The sequence below is a fragment of the Leptonychotes weddellii genome, chromosome 7 (genome assembly GCF_054177405.1).
Source record: "Leptonychotes weddellii isolate Sample4059 chromosome 7, ASM5417740v2, whole genome shotgun sequence".
Lineage (NCBI taxonomy): Eukaryota > Metazoa > Chordata > Mammalia > Carnivora > Phocidae > Leptonychotes > Leptonychotes weddellii.
This window is the reverse complement of record NC_138375.1, coordinates 113,797,150-113,818,517: the sequence shown is the minus strand read 5'-3', so window position 1 is coordinate 113,818,517 and position 21,368 is coordinate 113,797,150. Positions and strand designations below refer to the sequence as shown.

Here is a 21,368-nt window from a genome sequence, read left to right as displayed (position 1 = left end):
GGTGGAAACAGGGTGGCATGCGTGTTCTCACAGAATTCCTGGGCGACCTAGTTCTGTTTTGGCACCAAGAGTCAACCAATGGCTCTCTGCTGTAGACAGGAAGAAGTGCTATGAGAAACCTCCCAAGCCACTTGGGAGGGCCTGACCTTCCCCTTGGGTGCAGAATAGGGGGATTAATAGTCTCTAAGCCACTGTCTCCAACTCTTTCCCACATTAGGGATTTTTAAATGTATTGCCTGGGACATGGCTTTTGAGTAGACCTCTCTTCCCACTCCATGACCTGCCGAAGGAAGGGAAAATGCTCTTTCCTGAAAATGGATATAGAAAATAAATAGCCCAACCTGTGACCCTGATTGTCTTAGGCAATTAGGGATCCTGGCACGAATCAAGAGAAATTGGGGATCATGGGATCAAGCGGCCCCCTGGGAGCTTGTGTAGGGCAGATCCGTGACTGCTGGCTCCCGCTTGACCATGCCCAACCTCAAAGGTGAGGGCTGAGTGAGCTAAGAGGACACACCTTCTGGGTTCAGTGCATCAACACCCAGCAGTAATTCTTGCTGCTGTGGACAAAAAGAGATTATGCGAGTTCTATACCATACGTTCTTCCTTGGTGCCCCCAGTTAAACAAACAAAAAAACAGTTTCTAGTACTGTTGGATTTTTCCCCTGTGTGTATATTATCTACTCAGTCAAACAGTTAATTAATTACTTAATTAAACATAGGCCGCACCTAATTGCTTCTCGGAAGGTGACCAAAGACCTGTGCCAAGCAAACAGCTCTTCTCCATCTCAGAGTGCTGGGTTTCAAGAGTTGCACATTTTTGTTAGTCCTGGTTTCCCTAAAAATGAGACCTGCTTGTGACGTTGGGGTGGCATTGGCTATGGCATTTTGCATGGCCTTGTGTGGAAGCATTTGCCTCACCGGTTAACAGTAGCTTGCTAACATTCCTCGGCAGTTCCCTGGCTGAGAGCGCTGTCAGTGATGAGTCATCTTGGCTTCCCGGCTCTCGGTACCTACACACTTCTCCATCTGTGTGTCAGGACGGGGCGCAGGCCGCACAGCTGTGTGTTGGCAAATGTTCTTGACGACCCATTCTTCCCTCTAGGCAGGCTTGGCTTTGAGACAGTGCTGATGTGGGGGTCACGGGGGGCAGCCTCACACCAGCGAGCAAAGGGGGAGCCCGGGAGAGAAGTGAGTAGGTGGGTGGGCAGTGGGTGGGGAAGAGGGGTAGTGTGGGGTCAGAGAGTCGCAGCCTCTGAGCTGGTCTGAGAAAGCCACAAGGGCATGGTGTGCACATTCAACTCTTCCATGTGGCCATTGCTTTGGGCAACTTCAAAAAAAGAGGAAATGAGGCTAGGAAAGCATGAGTTGATAGAAAACTTCATGATCCAGGACAAGAGGGTCCCTTCCTGGAACATCACATGCAATATTGGGAAGGTGGAGCTGACTTGGAAGGGGTCCAGAGGACTCAGGGAGGGAAAGGGGAACCCATCCTCATTGTTGAACTGAGATGGAGCAGCCTTGCACTTCACTCCTGGACAGGGCCCAAGGCCCATGAGAGAGCTGCGATCTGTCCCCCAGAAATTCAGTGCCATAGGTGGTCAGGAAGGGAGTGTGTGTGGGGGGGGCTGTGTTGGCTAGAGTTAACATCACCCTCATGAAAATGGGTCCTGAGGTGCATTTATTGGGGTGAAGACCAGACTGGGAAATGGGGAGCATAGTTGCGGTTGAAGCAAACAGGACCGTCTCTGCATGGGGTCAACTGGGCAGTGAGAACTTTCACAACAAGACTCTAGGGAAGAGGCTGGAGCAGAGGTGTGTGTTGGGGTACAAGGAAGTGAAGTGTCACAGGGCAGGAGACAGCACAGGTCCCCTAAGGGCCCAGGTCTGGAAGAAGAATTTAAATTTGAAAGCAGACAAGTGGCACCAAGCCCAGGGCCACAGGGGGAAGACTTTGCAATGTCCAGTCCCACAGAGATCCAGGGGCCTGGACCCATTTGTCTGCTTCTGTGAGGCCCTGGATTCCCAACTCCATGGAGGAAGGGAGGGGACTGGCCACACTCTGCACTTTGGTCAGAGGACACTACGTTGTCCGTAGACAGTGGCTTTTCTGCAGTTCCAAAGAGAAGAACCAGAGTCTTTGGTGCTACTTGTCAAGCCTGCCATATAGATTTTATTACAGGAAGTGGTTACCAGTGGGCCCCTCTTTAGCGACTTGAGTGAATTTTATTACTTGGAAATACACACTGGCTTTTATTCCAGATCCTAAAGAGCACCAGAGTGATACAAGAGCTAATCAAGCAAAGAGGGCCTGGCGGGAGACAGCATCCCACTCTGTGATTCCAGGCCCCAGTCTGATCCGTCACCATAAAAACTTTATGTGCAGCAGCTTGTGCGACGGGACAGGAAATTGTGGTCCGGAAGCCTTGCTGCCTCCCGACAGGCCTCCTTTGTGTGAGCCCCACAAGAGGGAGGCCTGCTGCACAGCCAAGTCGGGTCGGAGTTGACATCACGGGGAGGTAGTAGTCATAGCTGGAGCTCAGACATCATAACGTGGCAGGGGAGCGAGCAGGTAGGGGTGGTAGCTGTCCACTCCGGAAGTCTTGGGGTTATTTCATGAGCAGCAACACAAACATGAGCTCCGTAGCCATTCTGCAAAGCCAAGATGAGCTGGTAGCACACAGCCCTTTCTCTAGGAGCCAGCCTTGGTCTGCCCAAGGGCTGAGATATTAATACTTCTTCAGCCCTGCGTTAGAGCTTGGAGATTCAATTCTAGCAAAGGCAGCTGGGGTATGGCTGAGCCTGTCCCTCAGCCGGCACAGCCCTTTCCAGCGTCTCATGCCGGCAGGGCACCCAGGGACATCTGCTGTGAAGCTGTCCCCTCTCCCACAACCTTGGTCCCACAAGGAGGGTGAGAAGCCAGCCAGGGATGCCAGGCTCTCCCCACACCCGGAGCAGCACTTCCTTCCCTGTTTCATATTCCTTGTGCAGCCACCTGGGACCCCATGGATAATGTGTTTCAAAATAACTGAGATTTGACATACACTGATCACCAGGGGTTCGCCCAACACCTTTGTGGTACAGGATTTCCTGAAGGGTCTGTCCCACTCTATAACTTCAAGGAGGTAGCTTAGCTGACAGGGGATTTTGTTCTGGTGAGTATTTCCATGGATCCCTGTAGCATCTAGGGTCCTGCCCTGTGGTGAGCAGAGTAACAGCTCCCTAAAGATGTCCACATCCTAATCCCTGAACCTATAACTAAAGGAAAACGAGCCTTTGCTGATATGATTAGGTTAAGGATCTTGGGAGGGGAAGATTATCCTGGGTTATCTGGTGAGCTCTGTGTCATCCTAAGGGTCCTTATAAGAGGGAGGCAGGAAGGTCAGAGTCAGAGAAGGAGATGAAGTTGGAGTGATATGACCACAGGCCAAGAAGTGCACACAGGCCTCCAGAAGCTGGAAGAGACAAGGGATAGCTTCTCCCCCAGAGTCTCTAAAAGGAACGCAGCCTTTCATTTTAGCCTTATAAGGCTGCTTTTTGGCTCTGACATCCAGAGTTTTAAGGTGATAACTTTGTGTTGTTCTAAGCCACTAACTCTGGGATTATTTGTTACTGCAGCAATGGGAAACCAATGCAGGCCCTGTCTGTTGCGTTCGGTAGGTTGCATTTTATGGGGGATTCGTTTATCACACTGACCTGATCAGTAGGCTCATGCAGGATGTTGCGTTCAATGAAGTTGTTAACCTAACTACAATTTTCAACTTTATACCTGAAGTTTAAAAAAACAAAACAAAACAACTGAGCACTTAGTAAATATCAAGCATTTGTGAAGTTCTTTTCATATGTGAGCCCATAGAATTCCCATAGTCACCCTATGAGAGCGGTATGATTATTAGCCCATTTACAGATGGGGAGACTGAGGTTCAGAAAGCCTAATCAGTGTGCTCAAAGTTGGCCGATGGGAAAGGGGGGGGCAGGTCTAGCTACTCTGCTGTGCTGCCTCTAGGGAGAGTTAAACCCAGCAGCTAATGTTAGTCATGTGGGGAGATCCACAAGTGGGCAGCCCTGTAGGGCCTGAGTGACCTGCCCCACATTGCTCTCTACAGCCCTAAATCTCTGCCTGAAGGTCCCAGAGACCAGGCCTGAGGGGCAGCAGAGGCTCTTTGGCCCAGAGTCACCAGCTGTCTTCTGGTTGCTCACCCCCGGGCTGGTGATCATTTTGCTCCCCTGCTGTAAGGGGACTCCCTGGTCAGATGAAGGGTGTGGGAACTGAAGAGACACAGTCGGTGTCCAGGAGCCCCCACACTCCTCACCCACTGCACACAGATTGTCACCAAACACATACGTACATTTTTTTAAAGGCTCTGTTCTCCTCACGAACCAAGCCGGACCCTGGTTAGTGATGGGGCCTTTGGCCGTGGCCATTAGGTCAAAGCAAGCCCTTTTTCATCAGGGAGCTCAAGATTTTGACTTTCTGCTGGAGGCTCAGGAAAGCTCAGCTGGGTTTCCCAGGCCAGGAGAGCAGAAAAGGAACCGCTCCAGGCCGGCAGTCCGTGGGGTATGGCTTCATGTCTAGATGATATCGGGCTGTGTTTGCTCTGTGATTCTGCTTGGAAATCATGACACGCCGAGTGTCGCGGGAAATTGGCGCTTGCACTGCATTCCTCGCCCCACCTACTTCCAGTTGCTGGTTAGTCCCTAGCCATTTACAGCCGTGACAACCAGCCAGAACTGTGAAGTGCACTTGGAGAGAGTGATTATTTTAACTTTTTTTTTTTTTTTTAAGATTTTATTTATTTGTTTGACAGAGAGAGACAGCGAGAGAGGGAACACAAGCAGGGGGAGTGGGAGAGGGAGAAGCAGGCTTCCTGCTGAGCAGGGAGCCCGATGCGGGGCTCGATCCCAGGACCCTGAGATCATGACCTGAGCTGAAGGCAGTCGCTTAACCAACTGAGCCACCCAGGCGCCCCTGTTTTAACTTATTATATTAACTTCTTGGAAAATCATTTTGGGGAAAGAACTAGCAATGCTTCTGTCTGTATCTGATCATGAGTAACACCCTGGAGGGGAATGGTGGAGAGCCTCCCAACCACCTCTATCCTTAGACCTTGGATAGACGCTGTCTCTGCTCGCCTTCTTTATTTATTTATTTATTTTTATTTTTTATTTTTTTAAAGATTTTATTTATTTATTTCAGAGAGAGAGAATGAGAGAGAGCACATGAGGGGGGGAGGGGCAGAGGGAGAAGCAGGCTCCCTGCCGAGCAGGGAGCCCGATGCGGGACCCGATCCCGGGACTCCAGGATCATGACCTGAGCCAAAGGCAGTCGCTTAACCAACTGAGCCACCCAGGCGCCCTGCTCACCTTCTTTAAATGCCCTTCTTGATTGGGCACCTTCCCTCACCTTCTTCCTCAAATGGTTCTTCTGACCAGGGAAACTGGAACAAGAATATTCGTGTCTCATCGTCCTAGAGATACTCTTTTTCTGACTGAGGTTTTTACTTATTGGACTGTGTTAGGTCAAGGAGAAGCCGGGAGCCTCTTGTTAGAGCAGCTTTCCCTGATGAGATGTGATTCGGAGACCAGTAGATTGATCCTCTCTGCACAGGGAGGCCAAGGAACTGGGGAGACACAGATGGAAGCTCCTGTGGTTTCCATCCTTCCTGCCTTCATCCTAGAGAGAAGGTATCAGACCCACAACCCTCTGATGGCCCCCAGCCCCATCTCCTCAGGGCCAAAGCCCGAGGGCAGTGGCATGCTGGGCTGAGAACAGGCACCGCTAGTCTAGAAAGTTTGGTCAAGATTGTCTCATTGGGCTGTCTTCTCAGTCTGCCATTTCCAGCTGCATCTGCTTCTCTGGGGCCACACAGACCAGTTCTGAGCGGAGCTGGTATTGTGGGGAGAGTTGGGAATAGGGAAACTGCCAGCTGAGGAAGCATCTCAGCCAGGCTGGGAGTGAGAGGCATGGCTCACACCTGCGTACCTAGGGAGTGCCAAGGATGCCAGACTGTGGCAGCAGGAAGGCAGAAGAGGGAGAGGCCAGCAGGGCGAGAGGACAAGGAGAAAGCCTCCTGGCAGAGCCACACGCGGTTGACCAGGAAAAAGCCCTTGGCTGGCGGACTGACCTCTGCTGGCGGCCCTGTGCCCCCCACATCCAGCCGCTGTGGGACGCGGGTGCAGAGCCCACATGGAAAGGGGGCTGATGAGGTGGGTGCTGACGAGGTGGGGGCTCTGTCCACATTGAAGAGAACACCTGCGTCCTCTCAGTGTCAGATCAGTCTGCTTGCCGCCAGTCTGTACGTTGCCAAGAGCAATGGAAAAGGGATGAGACTTGATGAAATCCCAGGGGGGTCCTAGATCTGCCCCTACCCAGCTGTGATCTTAAGAAACCCTTCTGCCCCTGAGAGCCCTCGCAGCTTTCTAATTTCATCCCAGATATCCTTCTCTGCGGTGAGACTTGTCTGCTTAGGTCTGTTCCTCCTCCCAGCCCCTCAGCCTCTTTTCCCCCCACACAACCCACCAACCCCACCACCCTCCCACCCCCGCTACACACACACATACATGCAGCTACAGAACTACGAAGTTCACACTTGGCGAGTTGGCTTTCTCTGTCCTCAGTGAAATTCTGGTGAGGCCGCATGAGCTGTGCAGCTCTCTCTTGTCCAGCCGACACCCTGGAAGAAGAACTGTTGGCCAGCACAGCTGGAGGTCCCAAGGCATGGAGTGTGTAGCACCCATATGCACGGGAGACCCCTGGGGTGAGGAGAGCTTTGAGGAGAAGACCCATCCTCCAGCTGTGCTTCTCCAGTTCCACGGAGTGTCACCCAAGCACTTTTAGAAAGAAGCTAAGCTTTGGCGGGCTTGACCTTAATTCCACCTCTCCAACCCTACCCACAGAGCCCTGGCGTATATGAGAGAAGCCCTGGGATCTGGTGCATGGGTGTCCCCTGGATCCATGGGCCTACGGCCTGGAGCTCTCCCTAGATTTAGCTGGGAGAAGCTGGCAGACACTCTCCTTTTGAAAGACAGCTTCTCTGCCCCCTAGAAGTAATCCCAGTGACTAGAACCATGAGTGTGAAATTGGAACAAACCTTGGAGACCATCTAGTTTAACCTCACCCCATTTCATAGATGAGGCAACTGAGACCCTGAGAGAAAAGTGGACCTTCAAGGTCACCCTGCTAGTTACCAATGGGTCACAAGCCAGGTCCCTTAATTCTTGTACTGTTTCTATAACACCACGCTGCCTTTGAAAGGTTGCATATCAGTCAAATCTTATTTCATTGCGGAAGATGACTTTAGTTTCCGAAAATAAAATTGTGGGTCAGTCAAGGCAAGTCCTGAGTCTGTTTAGCTCATATAAGTAGAGCCCTTAAGGGTATGGGGCTGAAACGTTAGAAAGGAGCAGGATAGGGGGAAGGCTGGAGAGAAGGAGGATGAGAGGGGTGGGAGCAGGGAGGGAGCAGGGCAAAGAGGGAGGTGCTGTTGTCTCCTGGAAGGACGATGGGATGGTTGAGGGACGAGGTTAGATGGGGCACACTTTGCTATATAATCCTTTGTACATTTTCGATTTGAAACCATATCCATGTTGTTACTAAGATTTGGGTTTCAATTTAAACAAATAATAATAAAAAAAAAAAAACCAAAGGAGCTTTGTTTTAATTTCAAAAGTTTTAAAGTTTGATTGTAAAGACAGAAAAACTTGATGATCATCTCTACGCTATGCTTCTTAGTTATTAAATCAGAGCTAGATGAGCATGAGAGATTTAGTCCAATGACCATTGCAGGATACACACATAGGTTTTGTAGAGGGGGGAACGGAGACTCAGGGAGGAGACAGGACTGGCAGCGGAGGTCCCAGGCGGTTAGCGGCAGAGTCAGCCGGAACAGGTCCAGGGCACCCCCCTTCCTACCCCGCTGCCTCTCGAGAATGCTAGCCATGGGGTTCGCCGTGAGTGACGCTAGAGACAAATTCCTGGTGGGTGTGTTTTCTAATCCCCCTATGGAACGTGCTGCCGCGGTCCCAGTGGGATTGCTGTAGGGATGGCAACCATTGGGAACATTCTCCAAAGCTGAGGAGGAGCGACAAGCTCCTTGCTCCAAAACGCACTGATACACTATTACGTTTGAGCGAACGGTCTCCTCCGAGAGCGGGATGTTTTACCGTCCCTTCCGTTCCTCTGTCTGTGGAGGCCCCTCTTGCCCACAACAGCCAGGAGGAGGGAAGCCCCGCACTGCCTCACGTATGTGTCTGTCTCACTGCAGGGTCATCAGCTATGAGTGCTGCCCTGGATACGAAAAGGTGCCGGGCGAGAAGGGATGTCCTGCAGGTGGGTAACCTGGCGCTTCGGTGCTGGGATGGAGGGTAACCTGGCGCTTCAGTGCTGGGATGGAGAGGGAGGCCAGGAGGGAGGAGCCCCCACGTAACAGGCAGCAGAGTCCAAGCACACGGCGGGGTGGGGATGGGGGGGTGGTTCCTGAGCGACAGGGCTGCGTGGACATCCTCCCTGCATGCTCTCTGGCTCCAGGCGGGGGCCAGAGCGTGGAAGCCGGGAGCAGGGAGCTTCCTGACCTGCTCCTTCCTTTGCAAGCTGATCTCCTTACCAGGCTGGTGCAACAGACTCCAACTCCAACCCGCTTGTGCTTGCCTCCCAGGCCTGGGCCGCTGGCCTTGTTATCTCTGGCTGGGAGGGATTCTAACCACACCCAGCATTTCTGATCGGCTCAGCTGGAGAGCCAGGCTGGAGCACCAAGCCACCTCCTCCTCCCTCTGCTGGAACTTGGTCCCTTGGAGTCCATTGGGAGGAGGGTGGCAGACCAGGCAGGCTCACCTAGAGCCAGCACAGGGAACCACACCTGGCCACAGGGGCCAAAGACTGTGGCACCTGAGAATTTTATCAGAGACCTTCCTTCAAGCATTCCCCCCAGGGACTATGCAGAGTTGGGGGGGGGGTTAACTTTGAAATATTTGCCATTTATTCCTTGAGAATGTGGGATGGACTTAAAAGGAAGGGGCAGTTTGGTGCCAAGGTCACAAGGGGGGTGTGGTTGGCATGGGGGTGGGGGGCTTAGGTGGAAGGGCAAGTGGGAATTAGGCAGTGGGGAGAGGAGAATGGCCTTAGCAGGGCAGCTCAAGCCCTTTGGGAGGGGAAGGCCTCCTAAGCTTCAGGCCGCTTTGGGCTTTTAGGAAATAACATTTTATTGCTTGTAAATAGACAAAGAACCTGGAAGATTTGTAATGTTCTTTCATTCCAGTAGAGGCCATTAGGAAACCAGTTTCAACAACTAGATAAATCTGAAAGCCCAGTTTGTAACTAGGATATCTATTTTGGGTGTATATTCCTGCTGCTGTTACGTAAATGTCTCTGAACAGGGGCGCCTGGGTGGCTCAGTCGGTTAAGCATCTGACTCTTGTTTTCAGCTCAGGTCATGATCTCAGGACCATGAGAGCGAGCGTTGAGTGCGCAGGGGAGTCAGCTTGGGATCCTCTCTGCCCCTCCCCCTGCTTGCACTCTCTCTTTCTCTCTTCCTCAGATAAATAAATCTTTAAGTGTCTGTGAACAGAAGCTTCATTTTCCTGTGGCTAAAATGATGAAAAATGATCAATTAGTAGAATCTGAGCAAGGAGGTGTTGGACCTCCAGAGCTGCTTTAAGGAGTATGTGACAAGGGCGCCTGGGTGGCTCATTTGGTTGGGCATCTGCCTTCGGCTCAGGTCACCGTCTCGTGGTCCTGGGATCCAGTCCCGCATCGGGCTCCCTGCTCGGCGGGGAGCCTGCTTCTCCCTCTCTGCTGCTCCCCCTGCTTGTGCTTGGTCTCTCCCTGTCAAATAAATAAATAAAATATTTAAAAAAAAAAAAAAAAAGGAGTAGGCTTGAGGCTGGCCCGTGGTGGCCGTCCCTGTGCTTTCCCACACCCCGTCCTACGGAGGTACCACGCGCTCTCTGCAGACCAGGGAAGGTGCGGTCTGGTTGTGGTGGGCCCCACAGGTCTGTCCCTCCTCTGTCCTCTGCCCCTGCAGCCCTACCTCTCTCGAACCTTTACGAGACCCTGGGCGTCGTTGGGTCCACCACGACTCAGCTGTACACGGACCGCACGGAGAAGCTGAGACCCGAGATGGAAGGGCCCGGCAGCTTCACCATCTTCGCTCCAAGCAACGAGGCCTGGGGTTCCTTGCCAGCCGTGAGATGACCTTACTTCCCTGAGGGGTGGCTGGTGGGCAACCTGTGGTGACTTCCCACTGTCACAGGAAATTTTTTCCTTGAGCCCTCAGATGAAGTCAGGGAGCTTGAATTAAAATATACCTCATTAGACGGCTTCCATGGCGGGCCCCACCCCATCCAACTGAGCAGACAGACGTTGGTGGTCATGGAGGAAGGGTCCTTGGTTTCCAAAGCACCTTCCCCAGGGTAGCAAGAAGCCACCTCTTGCCCTTGTGGTCTGCAGCCCCCTAACTGCTGCTCTGGCCTTCTTTCTAGGAAGTGCTGGACTCCCTGGTGAGCAATGTCAACATCGAGCTGCTCAATGCCCTTCGCTACCACATGGTCAACAGACGGATCCTGACGGATGAGCTGAAACACGGCACGGCCCTCACCTCCATGTACCAGAATTCGGACATCCAAATCCACCACTATCCCAACGGGGTAGGGAGTCCCCAATGACACAGCACTGCCCTGTGTCCACCCTGAGCCCACGCCCAGGCTGCACATGGGGCTGGTCTGTGGGGTTTCATTCTGCAGGTCAGGTATGCTGGAGGTCATCCCCGCCTCTGGCACTGCTTCTCCCTAGACCCTCTGGTTCCACAGCTGTGGAACCCACATGCTGCACCGTGTTTTCCTTTGCTGGGGCTTCGAGCCTGCACCTCTGGTCGGTGAACTGCTCATCCTCCTTTCTTCTCTGGACAGATCGTGACCGTGAACTGCGCTCGGCTGCTGAAGGCCGACCACCACGCCACCAACGGTGTGGTGCACCTCATTGACAAGGTCATCTCCACCGTCACCAACAACATCCAGCAGATCATCGAGATCGAAGACACCTTCGAGACCCTTCGGGTGAGGGACTGCTGTGGGAGGGGGGGCTGGCCTGGGGACACACCCCTTCTCAAAAGGGCCTTTTGCGGCAGAAGCAGAGGATATCTCTTCATGGGCATTTAGCAGATGTAGAGCAAGTTCTTCTAAGAACCCATAAACATGGAGGGGCCACTCATCAGACACTGAGCTTGACCACATTGAAACATCCTAATTCTCTGCTGGGAAATTCCCTCTGCCTGTCCTCTCCTTTGTAAAGCTGTCCTTTTGTGATTCCCCGCGAAAGTTCAGTAGTCTGTAGCTGCAGCATGGGGGGGTCCCTTGGAGCCCTAGGCTGCCTGGGCCTGCACCGCAGGCCCCAAAGGTGAGAGGGCCCTTCCCCCCCAGGGGCCACTTCCCATATTCGGGACTAGAATAATGTCAGGCTTCACGATCTTCTGGACCGCATGTCTCCGCCAGGGGCCCCCTGCTCCAGCCATCTGCACGTTTCCTTGGAGCCAAGACCGGCAGAGAGGCCATGGGAGTCCGGGTTTGACTTCTGCCCAGGCTTCTGCCTGCTGCATGGCCACAGAATACCATTCCTTCGGCCCTGCCCAGCAGGCGTTTGTCTTTGAACTGGAGCAGCAAGCAGGCATTGCTCTTGGCAGGGGCTGCTCAGAGGAAGTGGACATAGGCTGCGCCGTCAGGGTTTTTGCCCTGATTCAAGGAGAACTTCCTGACCACAAAGGATACCAAAGGGGAGTGGGGTGGTTCCTCCCCTGGAGATCTCCAACACAGAGAGACAAACACCCTCAGGCTGGACTGGCACGGAGTTGGCCTCAGGAAGTGGCTCTGCAGGGGACCCTGCTCTCTAAGCTCTTCCCCTGCTTTCCTTCTGGGTCACTTCGAGGTCCGGGGTCTGCGAAGGAATGATGTCCCCACAAAGTTGGTGGCACCTCTTGATTAACGGTAGTTGATCCCCACTGAGCAACCTGCTCTTACTCTTTAGGCTTGACAAATGTTCCCTCTTCTCTTCCTCCCCTTTGGGCCTCCCTAACACCCATCTTTCCTTCTGCTAACACATACTAACACCTGCTCCTTACCAGGTATTGTTCTACGTGCTGGGGGTATATAGGTGAACGAGACAGACAAATTTCTGTCCTCGGTGGCACTTTTGTTCTTCCTGGGAAGACAGACCAGACGCACACGAGGTAGCCGTGGACAGGGCTGTGCATCGTGAAGTCAGGGAGTGGCGAGCCGAGGGGGCCAGTTGGCACCGGGTGGTCGGGGAAGGTCTCTCTGGAAGAGGTGACTTTGGATCTGAGGACTGAGGATGAAAATGACCAGTTACATGAAATGCAGGCGTCAGAGCACGGCAGGCTGAGGGGAGAGCAAGAGCAAAGGCTCAGGGGCAAGAACAGTAAGAAGGAGGTGGGCAGGACCAGAATGAAGACACCTGCACACTAGAGCGTGAGGTGGGAGCAGCCAGGCGGCAGGGGCCAGACCCTGCGGGGCTGCAGACTGGGCAGAGGGGTGTATCCCCATCCCTGGGGCAGCAGGAGTCCCTTTCTTCTTTTAGAAGACCCTCGGGGGCTGCTCTATAGAAACGGGTGATGCGATCCTTCCGCTCCTGGAGCTCACACAAGTAGCGTTGGCAGGAGCTATTTAAGTATAACGCGAGGAGGACGCAAGCTGTGAAAATACGTGCAACAGACTCATTTTCGTCCAGTGGGCAGTGGCAGGGGGAAGGGGTTGTGATGGGGGCAACGCCACGTTGGCTACCTAGAGAAGCGACACTGTAGTCAAGTCCCAGTGAAGGGACAGGAGTCAGAGAAGCAAAGGAAGGAGGAAGGGCAGAGGGAATGGCGCAGCTTGGGGGTGGGAAGGCCAAAGGCACGGGAAGTAATTGAGAGAGGACCAGAGTGGTGGGGGCTCAGGGCTGGCAAGGTCCCTGGAGACCAAGGTGGGAGGTGAGCTTTGGTTTCTTGCCCTTTCATCCTGGGTTCTACAAGAGTCTGGAGCCTTTGGGGGAGGCCCGGCGAGGCCGTCTGCAGAGCATTCCAGAGCCTCCAGGGAACCCTTCATCCTCTCCCCGCCCTGCAGGCTGCCGTGGCCGCATCCGGGCTCAACACCGTGCTTGAAGGTGATGGCCAGTTCACGCTCTTGGCCCCTACCAATGAGGCCTTCGAGAAGATCCCCGCTGAAACCTTGAACAGGATCCTGGGTGACCCAGAAGCCCTGAGAGGTGAGCACCCCTCAGCTCCTGTTGCCGCCTCACTGGAGCGGCCAGACTGAGCCCGAGGCCTGCTCTTGTACGAGACATACACGCCACCTGCTGTCCTGTCCCATTGTTCCCACCTGGCCCTGTCCCTGCAGAGGCCAGAGCAGAGCCCTGGTCAGAGGGGCAAGGAGAGAACCCAGCAGCCTTTGTCTAGCAGCAGCTGTGCTGAGGAGCAAGGCAGGGCTGGAGGCGCTGGCCAGACGCAGGAGGAGCTAAAGATGCTCCCCAAGCCCCAGAGCAAGGCTGCCAAGGAGGCAGCAGCTTGGAGGAGTGGGGAGGAGATGGCAGGGCCTGGCGTCCCTGGAATGGGGCCAGCATGCTGACCCTTGAACTCTTCTCTTCTGGCCAGGGACCTCATGGGTAATCCAAAATTACAGTGAATAACCAGTTACAGTCGACTCTTGACTCTTCATAGCTCCTCTTCCATGCCTCCTCAGTGAGCTGCTCGGTTAGGGGTGCATTGATTATTGCTGGAGGAGAGGGAAGGACCCAGCATATGTGAGAAGGGAGGGGAGCGAAGGCCGGGCTTGGCCACTGACCCCTGAGTCTCCTGCAGAGAGGAATAGCCCCCTGTCCCCTGTGGACCCCAAACACACTTATTCCTCCTAAATATAATCCAGGGATGACTTCGTTTTTTTGGAGGCTATTAAACCCACCTTCATAATGTATGATCTGGAATACCTACTGCATTTCAGATGCCCGATAAATGTAAAATGTTCTCCCTGCAGCCACGCATGGCTGGCCAAGGGCACATTTCTGAGAGCACAGATGGGGATCTCTTGTGTCCAGATGTCACGGCGCCTCTGTGCCTAGCCTGTGGCAGGAACCGAGGCTCCAAAAGGGAACATGGTACAGACTTGTCTTCAAGGAAGCTTAAGCCTGGTTGGGATTAAAAACAGGTCATGGGATCTGAAGTGGTGAGCACGATGACACAGATGCCCCCACGGTGGTGGGCATGGGGGTGGGGCTGGGGCATGTGCAGCCAGAGGGGTCCCGAGGCTTCCTGAAGGAGCTGAGACTTGGGCGCATGTCAGCATACTGAACTTTCTGTTTAGAGCTGTATTCTCCCTAAAACCAGTTTTGTTTTTTTTTTAAGACTTTATTTTAGAGAGAGTGAGAGAGAGAGCACATGAGGGGGGAAGGTCAGAGGGAGAAGCAGGCTTCCCACTGAGCAGGGAGCCTGATGTGGGACTCGATCCTGGGACTCCAGGATCATGACCTGAGCCGAAGGCAGTCGCTTAACCAACCGAGCCACCCAGGCGCCCTAAAACCAGTTTTGTACAGAGCACATTTTCATCTTTGAAGATATCAGAACTCTTCGTGTAAGAAAAAGACAGCCCTAATTTATTCCTTGTGCACATCGGCCTTTTCCTGCCTGGTAGCCCGTGTGCTGGAAGCACAGGCCCTCGGTGCTGGGCTGTAGCTGGCTGGCTCAAAGGCAGAGAGACAGGAGGCCAGCCTGAGAGGCTTGGCCGTTTCTAGTGGGTTGGCAGACAGGCAAGCAGCAGCCTTGGGCTGGCGTGCCTTTGCAGCCCTGGCCCTGCTCTCCCTCCCCATGGCCCTAGCAGGTCACCCTTTCCCCACCCAGCCTTCACTTTCCTTCCCTTAGAAGCTGAATCCCTGAGACCTCATTCCCATGGCAGCCTGGCTGTCCTTTCCCTTCCTGCCAGCTGAATGGCTTTCAAGGCCCCTGACACCCCTGCGGGAGCCCCATGCCTCTGCAGACCCCCCAAGCTTCCTCCTGTCCGTGACAGTGCGGTTTGGGTTCCCATACTCTGCACAGATTGAAACTCGCCCCTGCGGTGAGACTATAAGACAAAGGGCCCCGGTGACCTTGGGGAGCGGCCATCCGGGAACCTGCCCTGCCTGGCTGGGGTCACGTCCCCCGCCCCCGGCTCCTTGCAGCTTCTTCAGGACCCCCAACCTCTGCCCTGTCCCTGAAGGCCACTTGGACAAGGAAATAAATGATTTTATTTATGATTTATGGGTGGGGTGAAGGGAGTGGCAAAGACCATGTCTTATTGATTACCATCCCCCAGCCCGAAGAAAGATCCTGGCAGCTAGTGGACCCTTGGGTAAAATGAACAAAAACATATAAAATGTGCAAATAATCTAGAACTCTCATTTGCTACAGTTTCCGTCTTTCCCTCCCATATTTTACACTTTTCTAAAGGTCAGTAGATAAAAAGTCCCAGGGTAAACTCATTTTGAGGTCCAGGTACTAGTAAGAGAATTCAATCTCAAGTTGAGGTGCTAGTAAGCTAGTCACTAATATTTGTTGGGCGTTTACCCTGTTGTCGGGCACTGTGCTTGATGCTTAACATTCTGGGCTTCATGTCCTCCTTGCACCATCCCCAGGAGATGAATGCTGGGCTTATCTCTGCCTGAGGAGGAAGCTGAGGTTCCCAGAGGCTCCCTGCCTTGCCCAGGGTCCCACAGCACGTAGGAGGCTGAGCTGGGATTCAGACTCAGGCAGTCTGCCTGCTGAGCGTGGCCTGTGTCAGGGGGCAGCAGCAGGAGGAAAGGAGGCCCCGGGCTGCACGGTGCCCCAGCCTCATCTGAAGGTCAGCGTCAGAGAGAATAGAATCCTCACGGCCCCAGAGGCTGCAAGCTGGCCTCTGAGATCAGCCTTGACCTGTGTCCTCTTGGGCCCCAGACCTGCTCAACAACCACATCTTGAAGTCGGCCATGTGTGCGGAAGCCATCGTGGCAGGGATGTCCATGGAGACCCTGGAGGGCACTACGCTGGAGGTGGGCTGCAGTGGGGACATGCTCACCATCAACGGGAAGGCCATCATCTCCAATAAAGACATCCTGGCCACCAATGGTGTGATCCACTTCATCGATGAGCTGCTCATCCCAGACTCAGGTGAGCCAGGCCTCTGGGGCCATGATCCTGCCAGGCCCGCTGGCCCCTCTGCCATCCATGGTGGGGGCCCTTGGGGCATTCAGGGATCTTGGGGGCCATTTCCTTACCTGCACCCAGCTCACAGCCTCTCAGGAGAGGGGGCCTGGGCCCCTGGCAGGTTGCGGCCAGACTGTGAAGAGTCTTGAGCTGCAGGCCTGGGATTCCAGGCATCACTTTGGAGGCAGTGAGAGCTGTTGAGGGGGGCTGGGGAGGGAGCGACTTGATCGCAGAAGCTGGTCAGGAGATCTGGCTGTTCTGGTTGGGCGCAGAGGGCCATTTGCTGACCTCTGAGCATCTGCCTTCTCGCTGGTCCCCAAGCATCGCAGGGACCCTGGGAAAAGTGACTGAGTAGGCTTTGGCTTGGGCTTCGTTCAGCAGGCTGGCCCCATTCTGGGGGGTCGGTTGCCCAGGAGTGAAGCACTTTCACAGGAGGAAACCAAACCGGAAGACAAGTTTCTGTGGGTGTGGTCGCTGGCATTAGCAGCTCCTCAAGCCGCCACGCAGACGGCGCTGCCTTGCCACAGGCCTTAGAAGGCGCCCTGACCGGGGACGGGGACAGAGGCCAGCCTCTACCTCTGGAGCCTCACTTCACTCCCCTGCTCAGGAGGCCTGGGGGCCCGGTGGCCTGATGACATGAGCCTGCCGTGCCCCAGCAGGGCTGAGAGGGCCGTTGACTCACGAGATGACATTCCTGCTGCTGTGCGTCATGCTGTGGGGTGGACTCTGGAGGATAAATGGAAACAGCACTTGTAACTTTTGAACCTGCATTCTCTTTCCTTGCAGCCAAGACACTGTTTGAGTTGGCTGCAGAGTCTGATGTTTCCACAGCCGTTGACCTTTTCAGACAGGCTGGCCTCGGCACTCATCTCTCTGGAAAGGAGCGGTTGACCCTCCTGGCCCCCCTGAATTCTGTATTCAAAGGTAACGTGGTAAAGGCAGCCCCCCGGGAGCCGGTCACCTCCACGGCACCCTCCCTGATGGACAGCACCCCGTGGAACATTAGCGCTTCCACCTGGCTCAACCAAAACCCCAGGGGCTCTGCTGTATCCTTTGGCAGAGCAGAGAATGCATTTGGGGGTCTGGTCCTCAGAATTCAAGAGTTTGCCTCTGGTCGGAGAGCAGAGTGCTCTCTTGGCCTTTTTATTTGCAGAATCAACTGCTCATGTGGTGGACAGGAGGTCAGAGTGAGGATACAGCTGAGCCTTGGCCGCAGGGAAGGCGGAGGAGGGGGCCAAGTGGCGTCCGTGCCTTTCCCTCCCTCTACGGGCAAAACTCCAGACGCCCTCGATTATCTAGACCTTCTTTTGTTTGGCTGATTTGCAGAAGATGCCAGATGTTAAGGAATATTGGCAGCCTCACTGGACTTCTCAATCTCCCGTTTCCAAACGCATTTGTCTCTCATTCTCTTCCTTTCTGGAGCGGGCCTCTGGACCTGACCACACCTTCTCTTGCAGATGGAACCCCTAACATTGATGCATATACAAAGAATTTGCTTCTGAATCACATGATTAAAGACCAGCTGGCCTCCAAGTATCTGTATCATGGACAGACCCTGGACACTCTGGGTGGCAAAAAACTGAGAGTTTTTGTTTATCGCAATGTAAGTTCTGGCTCCTAAATCATGCTCTTTCTTTGTCTCAGCTCTAAGAATTGGAAACTGTATTAGTGAAATCTATAGATAGATAGATAGATAGATAGATAGATAGATAGATAGATAGATAGCTATTATGTATATGTTTATATCTTTATATCTTATATATAAATCTTTAATAAGCAGAAGCTTGCCTGAGAACTGGTTTCTAATAAAAAAGGAAGGCATTTCTGGAAATCTGATTTGAAATGGGATCCTGCAGAAGGATTAGAATCTCCTTTGCTGGAGGCCTTTGGGAATAAACCACACAGCTTTTTGAGCCTGTAGGTAGGCAGCGGTCCACTTCGAGCTCAGCGTGATGAACAGCGGAGCAGGGATGGAGATTTTGAATCCTTAGCTTATGCAAAGACAAGTCCCCTGAACTGAAGCACAGCTCTCCCTGGTCCAAAAGGTTCTATTCTGTCTTCTCCTATCTCTTTTCTGTCTTCAAACCCAACAGTTACCCTGGAATATCAACCAGAAAGCACAATAGAACACAGCCATTCCTTGGGACCAGCCAGTACTATTAACTAAAGATGGTTGTCATCTGTTAAATAAGTCAGTAGAGATGATCTGTTGATTTGATCATTATTGATGAACCTCACGTGTAATGGGATACGTCTCATCATGGGGCCTCTCTCTGTAACTCTAGTGGGGCCCAATGGCCCTTTCTCCTTAGGGAACACTATTTTTATTTTTCCTTTCCTGGAGAAAACACAACATTTTATCCTAGTCGTAATGACCTACTCCAGTGTATATTCACTGATCTTTGTGGATGAAGACACCAGCATGTGCCCTGAGCACATCAGGAGGCCAGCCTACGGGTAGATGACCTGTCCTGTGTCTGCCCCTCTTTGGCACAGAGCCTATGCATCGAGAATAGCTGCATTGCCGCCCATGACAAGAGGGGGAGGTATGGGACGCTCTTTACCATGGACCGAATGCTCACCCCCCCAATGGGGACCGTCATGGACATCCTGAAGGGGGACAATCGCTTCAGGTAACCAGCCTCATTCCAGGGAAGATTTCTGCCAAGTGGTCCCGCCGGGTCAGGATGCTGGGTCTCAGCTATCTGTCAAGCTCCCCACTTCCTCAGGGGTCCAGTTAACACTGGCGGTGCCCTGGTGACCTTCCATGCTGGGGATCTGGGGTGGACGTCACGCTGGAAGCTTATGTTGAGAAGAAGGGTTATTTCTGGGACTGTAATCCCCACATCCTTGGGAACAGGGAGGGGGCTGCATTTTCATATGAAGTGCAAGAAAGATCCCACGCTGTCATCTTAAAGTCCCAAGTAAGCCGAGAGCACCTGGTTTTGAGTGTGGGATGAGTCTCAGTCTGCACAATATCTCCTTAGGGCACCTGAAGACTCCTTGCTGCTCCTTCTCGGGCTCCCTGTATCACTTTGTTCTCTTGCCCCTCTCTCTCCATTTCTGACTTCTCGCTTATCCCCGGGAGACCCCTCCACATTCTGCACTCCCCTGAATCACATCCCCAGGGTCTGGTGGCTTGGCCCCTTCCTTCCTCCTTCCCCCTCTGGCCTCTGACCTCTGGCTATTTGACAGAGCTGAGCATTTATGGAGAGAAGATGCAGACTGGAATCTTCCCTCTTTGTGCATGATCAGGGGGTGAAAACCAGCAAGGGGTGTGAATTCTAGCTCTGGGCTCCACCTACCTGCAGTGGGGAGGTATTTGAGAAGATGGGCACCCTCTTCCCGCCACAGGCAGGTGACATTTTCTCTGTGCCTCTCCCCAGCATGCTGGTGGCCGCCATCCAGTCTGCCGGGCTGACGGAGGTGCTCAACAGGGAAGGGGTCTACACAGTCTTTGCTCCTACGAATGAGGCCTTCCAAGCCATGCCACCGGAAGAGCTGAACAAACTCTTGGGTAAAGACCAAGCGAAGTATATTTTGCATGGTTTCTAACGTGACTGGAGCGGTCAGGGGACCAGCAGGAAAAGGGGGGCACGTTACCCAGGGTTTGACTGAAAGGAACTTAACGAAGAGACTGTAGAAGTGTGGGCAGGAGTAAGGGACCAGCAAAGAATGATGGCACCCGGGGAAAAGTGTTTCCCACCACAGGCCAGGGGATGGGGAGGCCGGGCCAAGGAGGGGACAGGGAGAACCGGAGCTCGGAGGAGGGGCCAGAGCCTCAGGCACCTGCGGGCAGAACCAAGGCAAGGGGGCCAGGCCTCCCTTAGCCTCGCTGTCCTCCCACAGGCCCATTGTGTGGGCCCCCTGTCAGCTATGAGACGGGGGCAAGGGAGACCAGATGATGCACTTCACAGCGGTCAGCCTCCCTGGGTACTACACAAGGCAGAGAAGAGTGGAGAGGCATGGAGTGCGGAACAACCAGCCCCGTCCCTGAGCTTTGTCTTCCCCGTGAGGACCTGTGAGGACAGCGATAATGAAGCCATTTTACCTGCGTGAAATGTCCCTCAGGGCAAAAGCTTTACCGAGAAGCTATTCCTGGCCCTGAAAAATTTAGCTGAGGATGTTTGAGAGAGAATCCCAGTGGTTAAGGGCTTGGACTCCTGGATGACCTAAAAGCAGTTTCAGTTCCTGGCTCTGGCATTCACCGGCCAAGTGACCTCTAGCAAGTTGTTTAACCTCTCTGAGCTTCAGTTTTCCCCTTAGAAGAATGAGAGTGCCTTGCTGTGTGTTGTGTGGAGTAAGTGAGGTGTTGCCTACAGTGCTGGGCACACGTCCTCCGCCAGTTTTGGCTGCCATTATGGGGAGTGGGGGCGGGGATGCAGCGTTGAGCTCTGGTGCTCGCCCGTGACACACACTTCCACGCTCACAAAAAGGTGAGCCTGAGGAGGAGGAGGAAGGAATAGAGAGGAGAGGAGGAGGAGGAAGGACCTTGGCCACGCCTTGGGACCCGCATCATCTACACCTTCCTTCCAGCTCCAGAGCAGGAAGGAACTTTCTATTCAGAAAGTTCAGGCTGCAGGCAGCTGTGGGCTGAATTTGTGTCCTGTTGAATATTCTTTATGGCCAAACGAATGCCTGTGTCTTTGATGCTGACGTATGTTCATTCTGAACATAAACTTTCCATCCCCCACCCTGTCCAGCAGGAGTGGAATATTCCCCAGATGGCCTTGAGCCTGCTCAGTTTCCCTCTCATTTTCAGTTGTGCAGGGGCAGGAGGAGGCTTGGGCAAAGCTTCCCAAATGCGCCGTCGGCCAGGCCTGCAGGCAGGAGTAGCCCCCAGTGCTCCTGGGAGATGGGGGGGCTGGCCAGGTGTAAGAGGTCAATCCAGGTATTAGATGTCTTGGCAGAAGGAGCCCTCTGGCACCCTGGGGGCTGGCGTGGTTCGGCACTTCCAGGCAGGATTTCTGTGGAATGGGAATTCCCATCCACCAAGTTGTGGATGTTTGGAAACCACTTGGTACCTGGTGGCTCCATCCCATGGTACTAATGTGGGTTTGTCAGTATCCAAGTGCACTCTCCAGAATGCTTTAAAACTTCCTCCGTTCTCCGTTTCGAGATGCTGGAAATAGGCATCCAGAAGCCCTGGGGAAATCTAGCCGCTTGACTGGGAAATGT

The 21,368-nt window shown here is 53.6% G+C and overlaps 1 protein-coding gene across 1 annotated transcript in view; it reads left to right on the top strand.

Annotated features, from left to right (window-relative positions):
- TGFBI (transforming growth factor beta induced) overlaps positions 1 to 21,368 on the top strand; it is a 220,310-nt gene that overhangs the window by 193,861 nt on the left and 5,081 nt on the right. The window contains exons 2-11 of the mRNA XM_081827025.1: positions 8,267 to 8,329; positions 10,020 to 10,180; positions 10,477 to 10,641; positions 10,903 to 11,049; positions 13,108 to 13,249; positions 15,942 to 16,154; positions 16,977 to 17,114; positions 17,648 to 17,793; positions 18,687 to 18,823; positions 19,577 to 19,707. Coding sequence (XP_081683151.1) covers positions 10,115 to 10,180; positions 10,477 to 10,641; positions 10,903 to 11,049; positions 13,108 to 13,249; positions 15,942 to 16,154; positions 16,977 to 17,114; positions 17,648 to 17,793; positions 18,687 to 18,823; positions 19,577 to 19,707 — 1,285 coding nt within the window. The 5' untranslated portion in view covers positions 8,267 to 8,329; positions 10,020 to 10,114. The remainder of the gene's footprint in view (positions 1 to 8,266; positions 8,330 to 10,019; positions 10,181 to 10,476; positions 10,642 to 10,902; positions 11,050 to 13,107; positions 13,250 to 15,941; positions 16,155 to 16,976; positions 17,115 to 17,647; positions 17,794 to 18,686; positions 18,824 to 19,576; positions 19,708 to 21,368) is intronic.